The sequence below is a fragment of the Prosopis cineraria genome, unplaced genomic scaffold (genome assembly GCF_029017545.1).
Source record: "Prosopis cineraria cultivar Desert tree isolate PC_DT_omini unplaced genomic scaffold, ASM2901754v1 PC3, whole genome shotgun sequence".
NCBI classification, from domain to species: Eukaryota; Viridiplantae; Streptophyta; class Magnoliopsida; order Fabales; family Fabaceae; genus Prosopis; species Prosopis cineraria.
This window is the reverse complement of record NW_026555334.1, coordinates 6,886,498-6,898,267: the sequence shown is the minus strand read 5'-3', so window position 1 is coordinate 6,898,267 and position 11,770 is coordinate 6,886,498. Positions and strand designations below refer to the sequence as shown.

Below are 11,770 nucleotides of genomic sequence, written 5' to 3'. Positions count from 1 at the left end.
ACCGTTTAGCTGCACTAGTCTCCCAAGAACATAACAAGAACACCAAAGAATGCTCAGCTAACAAATTCTTGAATTTACTGGAATTATATATATATATATATATATGTAGTTTTATCACTCCCAACATCTATAATAGATCACAGACTCAAAAACTCAATAATAACATGTACATCTGACGTCCTTAAAATTCGAATATTACAGATGAATGAAGGATCTTGCATGTTCTCAATAAATATGGATCTTAATTTGATCTTTCTGATAGTGGTCGCTGCATAGCAAGAAAAGGAACTTCCACCACTATTCCATTGATGCTGTCTTGAACAACTACATTGTCTCCCTCTGAAGCAGCATTCCTCTTAATGTAACCCAATCCAAAATGTTCAGATTGCTTCCTTCCAGATGTATAACTTGTCAACTTCCCAACCTGCACAAAATTCAACAATCATCAGTTTACTTCTAAACCCATTCAGGGGAAGAAAACAGGGTCACAGGATGCAGCCATCAGACATTTGAGTTTCTGGTCCACAAGTCATTGCTATTATTTATTCATCTCTGTCCTGTGATAAGTTTCATTACAAAAAATTTGGAAAATGTCAACAAATAGAACTAGAATTTTCATGACATCTCAGCGCTCTTCACATTCAACGGATAACTACTATGCCAACAATTTCCATTCTGTTTTCTCAATTATCAAGACGCAAGGTGGTTTGGGGGAAAAATTATGTGCATCTTCTATTTTCTTTGGATAGAAAAAAAAAAAAAAAACTCTGCTAACAACAAACTTATAGCAACCTTTTTGCCATCAATTGTAATGATGCTGCCCGGTTCTGCAGCTGCTGAAAGATGAATTCCCCATAATCTCTGCTTGAGTCCATTATAAGTTATCAGTCTAGATATAGTCTCCTGTCCCTTGTAACAGCCTGAGAAAACTAAAATCAGGCCAGCTATCCAGCAAGTCTTGACATTCTAAGAAGACGGATTATGACAACATGATAGTTACCCTTGTTAAGAGAGATTGAGTTCCAAAGGTTAGCCTCCAGAACATTGAATTCATTAGTTAGCTCCATTCCAGGAGCTGGCCTTCCTGAGAAGTCAAGTTACAATCGTAAGTGCACAAAAATCATTATAAATTGAACTAGAAATTGATGCATAGCCAAATTATAAAATATTTGAAGTTCTTTCATTTCAAGCTATTTAGTTTCAGCAATCCTTTTTCTTTGGGTCTCATTAGCCAAACGATATAAGCCATTCAACCACAATTCAAACATTATATGCTTGCTTCATCTTCTACTTAATATGAACATGGATCATTGTGATTCAGTTCATCATCTACAACCTCCGTGGATGGTTTCATATTAAACTTTTGGCTAAAATACTATCAGAGAAAGGCACAAAAGTGACAATTAAAATTTTTATAGTAAAAGAGAGGCAAAATAAATATGAGAAGATGCTGTTGTCCTTCACATAATAGTTTTCTAGGAAGGGTAGATGCCATCATTTGTAAAACTATTAGTTAGAAAAGAAAAATCAGACTCCCCATGAATTTTATTGACATTACATAAACCTCTTTATTTTTAAAATATAAATTTCAGTCTAATTATAATTTTTTTATTGCAATACCCTCCATAAAAATATATGTAAAAGGATATTTTAGTTAAAAAAAAAATCTATTGAGGTTGATAGAGGACATTTTAGTAGAAAAAGTTAAATTTGAACAAGTTCACACAACCTCATTTCCAAGAAAACGTTTACATTCTTAAAACAAAAAGGAGACGACAGTAATTTTTTTTAAAAAAAGAAACTCAAGAAAAGCCCATCACCATTGGTGTTTTGTATTTATTATAAGAAAATTATTAGAAAATTCCAGAAGGAAATCACCATAGAAGTAACAGTTCATACCCAGTTATTGCCAGGTTCGTTGATATCCATTTCATAGAATGGATTATATAAATTTTCGACAAAGGGTAAAGAATAACTATTAAACATGTACCATGAAAATAAACACATAATCTAAACAACTCAGTACCATGAATGACCCGCAATTTTTCCCATGCAGTAGAACCCATTGGGATAGTCCCTTGAGAAAGAATAGCTTTCCAGACAGATGGAGCAGCACCTGGAGACATTAACAGTGAAAAACCACCTTCGGAAATGATATTTCCAACTCCAATAGTAACAGGCAGCCCATCAACCTGCTCGGTTAAAAAACTACATGGGTCACAAATAGGTTTCTGACCTTTTGGGAGGGAAAAGGGGGTGAAGACTGGAAGAGATACTAAATATTAGGTAGCATTGAAATTTTCTCTTTTTCAAATAAAAGTCAGCCAAGTGAATTTAAATCATTTAACTTTTAAAGTTTGGTGCTAAGGTAAAAGATATGACAAGAACTTTTTTGTTGTCTATAGAAAGTAGGCAGAGAAATTCATGGAGCACTGAATTAACTAGTCAACCTCCTGAACCATCTTATTCATGGGCAAGGAAACTAGGGTAAAACATCCTACCAAGCACTATGAACATTAACCCAACTCTAAGGCCCGCATATGGTAAGTTATTATGATTTGTTAGACACACACAGAGAGTGAGAGAAAGAGACAGGGGAAGAGTGATATACATAGGGAAGAAGCTCAACATGAAGCACATAACACTAGTAAACATATAAGAAGAATCATGCTACGAGCCTCCACTTTCTCAGAGAAAAAAACAAGACATATAACTTTTTTCTTTTTTGTCAAAATATAAAACTGATATTGAAATTTAAAAGCACATAAATGTGCAGTCATTCATCAAACATATGACACATTTAATTTTATCTTGTAGGGGCTAATTGATGATAAGAAAAAAGATTAATAATTAATAAACACGATTAATCAAGCTTACACTGAAATGTTGATGTGTGCCATACGGTTTTCCAACAACATCCCCAAGGTTCAATTTCTCCATCACCTGTTCATATCATCGTATTGAAATACACCAACTCAATCTGTCTAAATCATATATATTGCATTGGTACAATGGAAAAAGCTTCTTACTCGATTACTATTGGGTCCCACCAAAACAAAAAAGCTAGTCTGCTTGGTGATGTCTTGCATCTCTACCTCATCGGCAAAGAATATGTACCTAAAAGCCATTACAATCATGCATGTTCTATTATAGGATAATATGAATCAGCAGCACAGATAACTATGTTTTTGCCTCTTCCAAACCCCCCATTTCTTCTTTTTTCCTTTTATTCAGTGCAAACTCAAAAGGGTAAACTTACTTGTTCAGCATTTCAGTAATGATCCTACAGGTCACCGGTGAAACCACTAATGTGACTGCATTTTTCTGTCAAAGCGTCAAGAGAAGATGATCAGTTATTAGAAAAATAAAATATGATACTGAAGAGAAGACTACAACCCAATGAAGTTAAAGAGAGGGAGGGAAAGGACAAAATTACCATGACCCATGCATGCGCGATATCTATTGTTCGAGCTGTTGGTGTTACAAAAACAGTGTCACATCCCTAGGGATTTCAGATAGAAATCCTATTACTTAAGCCTGTATTATAATATTAAATATAAGAATAAATTTACAAGAACTGGCAAATGATCTATAAAGGCGATTCAACAATACTACTATCTTCCAATGCATACTTGTCCTGGCTGTAGACATTCAAAGTTTGCTGTACTCTGGTTATGAAGGAACTGGATGCGGTCCTCTCCACTGACTTCATTACATGTGAACAAAGAAAAAAGGGTAAGCGATTGGTACGAGATAACCACCACCTATTGCTCACTTGACATAAAGATAACTCAAATGTTGAAAATATTATCAGCAAAACCAACTCTAAGCGTTGATTTAATGGCATAAGCTTACTCCTTGGCATGCTATCAGGTCCAAATGATCAAGCAAACAAAGATTTGATCTTTATTGCCCACCTTGTCCTAAAATAAAATTAAATTCTGGCTCAAGTTAAGGTGTGTTTGTGCTATGTCCACACTTCATGCCCAAAATACTTTCATGTAAGATGGCAGGCCAGAAGTTATTAGTAAAACCATTCTTGTTCTTTCAACAACCAACTTAAATTTTTTTATTGAGTGATCCCTGGCATGAAAAATCACCCTCCAATTATATTCTTTGGACCAAAATCACCATCTGATTGTAAGGGACACATGGAACAATATTGAAACTTCATATGCTGCATTTGACTGCAAATGATAACAAGGTGGTACAAGGACAAATTATTATTCATCTTCTGGGCAAGTAAAAGATATGTGTTTTACTTGAACAATCAGGCTCTTGTCACACAGGAGACAAAGAAATTAAGTACATAAAGAATAGTGAACAAGGATTAAAAACGTAGACTGCGTTCTTATAAAACATCAGCACTTTTACACATTATTCTTGACGTCATATTTGTAGCTAGCGATTTCTCTTGGAAATACTAAGACACCAATGTCCTATAGATGAAATGAAAGCAAAATGCTCAAACTACGTAAATTTTTAAATCTCAAAGACTAACTAGAAGGCCTAAATTAAATTAGATAGAAGGAGATTGCAAAATTGTTTTTCCGTGCAGTTCCTTGCACAACTTTGCAACAACTTTAATTTTAATCACAGAAATCCCAATATGATAGAAAAAATTCAGTAATTTTTTAAAATATGAAAATATAATGCGGTGGGAGTTAAAGTAAGATGGTCAAATAATAATGCAAAGCACTGAAAAAGTATGTACCTCTTATCCGGCCAAAGTGCGAAAGATCCACAACCTACGTCATTAGATGCCATGGAGAACTAAATTAAGCCACCAAAAAGGTATTATAGTACAGAAAGATAAATTGATGAACATGCACAAAAATATTTGACTTCCAAATTTGAATTAGCTCTTACAAAACTTCCATGGAGCAGTATGCAAAGTGTCAGCAGATGACTGAAGTGGGGTGAGAAGAAAATGAACATTAAATACCAAACAAAATAAGGTACGCACCACAGCTCCATTGTCCACTGCATCAAGTGCTTCATCATCATTATGAAATGTTTCAATTATCCCTTCGTCTGAAACCTCAGCCCCTGCAGTTTTCGCAGTTTCCTGCAAAGAATCAATCAAACAAGAACTTCAGAAACATAAAAACTAGCCCTTTGGTAGTATCACATACTATTTTTGATGGAGGATAAAGCGAATCACCAGAAAATCATGGTCGATGGGAGGAGGGGAGAGGTCAAAAGACGAAGCTTGAACAGGGTGAAGTTTACTACAGATGAAATTGGATGAAAAGAATGGTTTATTCATGGGGGTCGCGTGCTTCTGCAAACAAAACGCACCGTTTTGGGGGAGCGAAGACCTGGAACATAGGGAGGGAAGCCATGGAAAAAAATTGGAGCTGGGATGAGTGAAGCAAGCTGTCAAGGAATTCATCTGGTATTTGGTACTGCCTCAACACTCGCACTCGCACTCGCACTGACGCATAGAATAACTGAATGAGCACAAAATTTGCAATTTATTTTTCTTTAATTTAACAACCTTAAAATAATTCAAGATTACTGTAAGAAACTTCCTTAAAATAATTACATTTTAAATTTAAAAATCTAGACTAAAATATTATTGTAATTAATCTTTATAAGGCACAATTCTGATTTTATAAGGCACAATTTAAAAGAAATGTGATAAATATTTCTTGAATTTTATAATTTTGTTTATGAAAAAAGTTAAATGGTAATTTGGACACCAAATTATCATTTCATACGTCATTTGAGTCTTAAATTTGTATTTAATATATTTTAAATTTTAAATAGTTAAATTTAAAATAATTTCACCTCACCATTAATTCAAAATTAATGTTCATCATTTTCATGCATGGGGCCATTGTTTTTTGAAAAAATAATAATTAAGGATTTCTATATGAAATTCATATTAATTAAAAATTAATTATTATTAAAATTTGAATAAATATTTTTTAATTTAAATTAATTTTTTATTAATAAATATTTATTAATTAATAATAGTTTATTTGGGCTTATCTTTCATTCAAATTGTGACAATTTATTTTTAATTAATATAAATTTTATATAAATATCCTTAATTACTATTTTTCCTTGTTTTTTGCTTTCTCCTGTGTCTCTCACTTTTTCACTACATGCCTTCTCCTCTCCCCCCGCCCCCCTTTAAAAAACAAGGATCAACTTCCTGTGAAAGCCGCATGCCTCTAGCTTTCCTCTATACTCCTTTTGTCACTGTATATAAAATATTTTTAATTAAATCATATAAATTAATAAAATTTAATTATCTAATTATAGCATACTAATATTTCAATTTTACCTTTAATTATTGTAAATAAAAAATAAATTTTTTAAAGTAAATTAATGAGAGTACTTATATTTTTTTCTCTTTCTAATTTAATGAGGGTATAATGGTCCATCCATTAAAAAAATGCTAACAATATTTTATATTTAAGAATAAAAAAATTACTTATATTTTTTCTCCTTTTAATTTAATAAAGATATAATAATCTATTCATTAAAAATATACACTAACAATCTCTTATATTTAAAAAAAATTAAAAAACCTCTTATGGACGAATGGAGTAAAATATAAAATTAGAGTAGAAAACTCGAATAGCAGCTGCAACAAAAGGGAAGAGAAAAGTGAGCAGTCAACGTAGAACACGAGCGCTAGTGTTGGAGAAGCAACTTATGTGACGGTGAGCCTACGTGTGAAGTTGAGTGTCGAGGGTAAGGTCGTCGACTGTAATGTGGAGTGGCGACGGCACGGTGAGAGTGTCGTAAGATTGAGGGAGAGCCGTGAGTTTTGTAATAAAAACCGAATTAAATCATATAATATTATAATAAATTAAGTGTATGAATAATAAGTAAAAGTAATATATAAGTGTGTGTGTATTTGTTTTCCAGTCATTTTGAGTCCGTAGAGCCTCTGCACAGTGTTGTGGTCAATTTCCAGGTCTATGCCCATTTTCTCACCACCTCGATAGTTCCTTTTAGCAATATAATTGACTTAAATGTGTTTTTTTATATGGATAAATCATGGATCCATGATCGCTTCGTCAAAAGTAGCAAATTGGCTCCAATATTACCAAAAGTTAAAAATTATTTATCGAGATACTACACTTTTAAAAACAGTTTTCCACAAACTATAAATTTAGAATTGAGTTTATATCAAACCGAGTTTCAATCTTTTTTTCTTTAATATTGGAACATAGAACTTGATCTCTGCCAACTCGAGTCCAATACTTTCATATATATATATATATATATATATATATTTTAAAACTTTAAATATAGCTTGATAAGCTATACTTGTCATTAGCCTCTCATCACAAGAGGCTCTCTTACCCAATTTTCGTCTGCCTCTCTCTCTTTATTAAGGATGTTTAAAATTGATCTAAATCGAAAGGACCAATCCAAACTAATTCAAATCAAAAGAAATAAATTAAAATCGAACAACAATCAAGCCTGCTTTGATTTTTATGATATGAGAATCGATTAGTTTGGTTCAAGTTCGGTTTTGAGTATAAGAAACCGAACCAAATTGAGCCAAATTTGATTAAAAAATATTACTTATTTATTTATTAAATATATAATCATTTATCTACAAGAAGCATTTTGTTTTAAATTTTTTACAGTAATAGATAAACATTTTTAAATGACTTGAATGAAAATGTATAATATTAAATAATTATAATAATGATGTTATGACCATTATTTAATTATTTACAACTTGAAAGCCTCAATATTCAATTTATGTACAAAAAATATTTTGTTTTGAATTTTATATAATAAATTTTTCATTATTTATTAAAATATAAATATATAGATAAACATTTTCAAAGAACTTGAATGGAAATGCATAATATTAAATAATTTTAATCTTAAAAACTTATATCAATTTTTATGATTAATTATTATTATTACATTAAAATTTTATTATATTTTTATACCTCTATTTATGGAAAAAAAGGAGCCAAAAAAAATTACATTTAATTTTAATACATAGCACCAATATGAAGATGGAAAAAAAGAAAAAAAAATTAAATAAGTGTATTGAAACTCGATCGAGACTTTAATCAAACTGAACTGAATCAAAAATTAAATCGAACCAAATCGAGTTCCATAAAAACTGATCATGTCCCAATTATGAGTAAATTGAATGATTCTATTCGGTTTGATTTTTGGCTAAAACTAAATCAAATTGAGCCTATAAACACTCTTATGCTCTACGCTCCCCTAATCCCCTTCTCCCATGCACGGTATATACATGGGTTTATAATTATAAAGTAATAGAAGTAGAATAATTTGGGCAAAAAAGCATAAGTATGATATAAATTTTATACTTATAATTATGTTAATTGTAAATTAATTATTTTATATTATAAAATAAGTAAAAAAAATAAAATTAAATTATTTCATATCATAATCTATAATTTTGTCAATTATAAACGAATTTGAATTTATATTTATTATTTTTATAATATTTAAATTGTCAATATTTACATGAAAATTAATTTTGTATGCTAATTAATTTTAATTGCTTTCATAGCAAGTGTAAATTACATAAAAAAATTTATAATTAGAAATTGATGAATTATTATTTATATAGATTATGAGTTGGCTTTCCTCTTTCTACTTCTTCACTGGGCCTGCTTGTTTTAGTTTTATTTCTTAAATGAAAGAATCACTTATTTTTTTGGGGGGAAAATCTATATTATGTTTATTTAAATTTTTAAAAATAATCAAAATATTAAAAAAGCATAAATTTGATTATTTTAAGAAGTTATTTTGAGCTTTTGAAAATAATCTCATATGATAGATGAAGCTATTTGTGGGCATATTTTTTGTTAAAATATATTGGTAACAGTCAAAGTTAACATCAATTAGAGATTTATTATTATTTTTTGTCATCTATTAATATGGAATAGCTGTGAGACTCACGTACAGTAACAATTATTTTATTTTTACATTAGTAGATAATGAAAAAGATAACATGTTTTTGGGAAAATAAGGATTTTGCTTTTAAAAAAAGTTGTTTAGGAATGATATTGTTCCACCTTATATGGTGCCCAATATTGCTAAACTAAAAAAACTTTGAGAGGAAAAAATGATCTTTAACTCTAAAATTATATATTATGATTTAAATTTATACAATTTTATGTTGTTATTTATTATATAGTTATTTTATAATTTGCATAATTTTTTGAAGTATGTAATTATTATAATTATAATTAATAAAATAATATATTATTTTTTAATACATAACATATTATTTATATTACACATAGATATCCAATTATATGTTGGGATCTCTTGGGCAAAACACACACACACGCTGGAAATAAAAAAGGCAACACTGCCACGGATAACACATAATATATTGATATACTCCTTACATTTTTATTTATAAAATACTTTTTAAAAGTAATTTTTAATTCAAAATATACAACACTTTATAATAATTAAATTATTTTTTTTAAATTTTACCCCTTCTTAATTAGTATGAAGGTATTTAATATAATTGTGTCATTATTTAAAATTAAAGATAAAATAAAAATATATTTCACTTTTTTATAATATCAAAAAATAATAATTTTTTTTAAGATATGTGAAACAATTAAAAATATTTTATAAGAAAAATTGAAGAGTGTGTGTGTGTGTACATGTCACACACGTATGGGGACTGGAGATTGGAAAGGATGGAGGGAGAGAGGAAGTGGGGTGCTAGAAGTGGATGAGAGAATTACATGAGATGGCATGACTGGTAGCATGCCAAGCTTTGCCTAGACTTTATTTTTATTTTTTTTATATAAGTACAAAACACTATTTCACAGAATATTGCACTTCAATATGAAAAATAAAATTGGAACTCAGTTTGACATAAATCAAGTTCTAAATTTATAATATGTAAGAAAATATTTTTGAAAGTAAGCTATTTAGGTAAATAATTTTTTATTAATTTATCATTATGCTATGCTTGGTTGAAAGAATTTTAATGAAGGGGAGAGGGGGGGGTGAAACACTGCAAGAGACAAGAAAAAGCAAAAAATGATGGGTAAGAACGTTAATTTTAAATTAACATTAGGGTGAGATTATTTTAAATTTAATTATTCAGAGTTTAAAATATATCGAATATAAATTTAAAATTTAAATTACCATTAAGCCTATAGTTTATGATCCAAATTGTCATTTAACTCTATAAAAAATGACAAGATATTTGACCATTTCTCCTGTAATAAAAAAATGAAGAGAATATTTCATAAGTAGTCCTTCAATTTTTTTACATAAATAAATTTTAACCAACTCACAATTTAAAAAATTTGATTAATCATAAAAATTATATTTAAAATTAAAATTTTTGGACTAAAATATTCTTATAATTAATTTTTAACATGAGAAAAAATTGAATTTGTCTCATGAAAATAAATTATGATTTTATCAACAGCAATTTGGAAATTTTGGTTATACCTGAAAACGGAGAGAGTAACAAATATAAGAAGGTAAATTGCAAGCTTCTGTAAGTTGCAGAGTAATTTAATAATATCACTTTTAATTTCTGAACAATTTAAAAGCCTTGGTCTTTTATTAAGATTTTACAATGTCTTGGCACTGATTTTGAATAAATTGGCTATTTTGGATTTTTTTTTTTTAACCAAGCTGTTTTGAAAACGGGGGACTTGAATATATTTTAAGACGATGGTGCAACTGTATGACGTAGATATATTGCTCCAATCCATTTAAAAAAAAATATTTTTCCAATCTTAAATATAAATATAAATTGGTTAATTAACTTCTATATTTGGAATCAGAGGGCAGAGGCATTCTAGGGGTCAAAAAAAGATATAAAATATTTTTAATTTATTGGCATTTTGAATATTGTCTACCCCAGGGCTTCAATGTTATCATTATTGTTCTCTACTTCTGAATTTCTTAGTTAGAGCAGTCACAAATTATTTGATATTCTCGATACAACGCAATAGTTTCATTGATATCTCATGAATTAGGATTTTTTTCCCTCTAAAATATCCCTACAATCATCAGTTGTGAGAATAATTTCTCAAAAAATTTAAAAATTATTTAAGAAATTATTCTCTTTCAAATGATGCTATCCATACACATTTTTAGGAATTAAATTCTGGAATAATATTCAAAGGGCCTGAGCCACTATCATCCATGTCGCACTTGGTTTAGGAGTTGTTTATTCACACAAAAGATGTATTTTCAAGCTAACATGCAACCAGAGTCAAACAAATTAGAACAAATTATTTCCCACTTTCATTCCTCAGAGTTTGCTTGCTCTTATCTCCATGATCCCCATTTCGGATAAAAAGAGATCGCCACATGAATCACATGCTTCCAGCATCTGAAGGTAGTATCATCCTACCTCAGGCAAGTCCCTCATGCCTTAATCTATCAAGTTATGTCCATTATTTTTCGAGTCTTCTAGGGTTTTAGAAATCTTGTTAGCGCATATTTGGCAGCAAACAAATCCTTTGACACTTAAGTTTCCACTAAGGAAATAGTATACCTCTTCACCAAATGTTTAAGGAGAAATAACCATTAAGGACCCTCCGAGAACATTAATCCCAATTAAAGATCATAACATTTTAAAATCTCATGTAAGGAGCCTTAATTGAAATACAAAAATGTAGTTTGTGAGATAAAATTCACTAATGCCACTTGAAGATTCACTAATCAAACTTAAAAAAATTGTTAATGTATATTGTGAAAATATGAAATTTTACGTAGAAATTCATTTATCCGATTTAAAAAAATTTCTAACATATAT

General features: G+C 29.7%; 1 protein-coding gene across 1 annotated transcript; it reads right to left on the bottom strand.

Annotated features, from left to right (window-relative positions):
- Nucleotides 1-50: 50 nt before the first annotated feature.
- Nucleotides 51-5,445, bottom strand: LOC129307105 (putative transferase At1g60990, chloroplastic). Its single transcript, XM_054947972.1, has 12 exons — nt 5,165-5,445; nt 4,967-5,068; nt 4,715-4,748; nt 3,633-3,706; nt 3,437-3,502; nt 3,260-3,324; nt 3,030-3,117; nt 2,878-2,943; nt 2,027-2,192; nt 1,001-1,084; nt 793-920; nt 51-424 (listed from the first exon to the last, which is right to left on the bottom strand). The coding sequence occupies exons 1-12, from the start codon at nt 5,393-5,395 to the stop codon at nt 242-244; spliced, it is 1,287 nt and encodes a 428-aa protein (XP_054803947.1). The 5' UTR covers nt 5,396-5,445; the 3' UTR covers nt 51-241.
- Between the last annotated feature and the right edge of the window lie 6,325 nt (nt 5,446-11,770).

Excerpts from the sequence above, each read along its gene's own strand:
- LOC129307105 (XM_054947972.1), bottom strand. The coding sequence starts at position 5,395 with ATGAATTCCTTGACAGCTTGCTTCACTCATCCCAGCTCCAATTTTTTT. Across the intron at positions 5,069-5,164 it reads CCATCGACCATGATTTTCTG|GAAACTGCGAAAACTGCAGG; the intron begins GTGATTCGCTTT and ends GATTCTTTGCAG. Across the intron at positions 3,503-3,632 it reads AATGTCTACAGCCAGGACAA|GGATGTGACACTGTTTTTGT; the intron begins GTATGCATTGGA and ends TGAAATCCCTAG.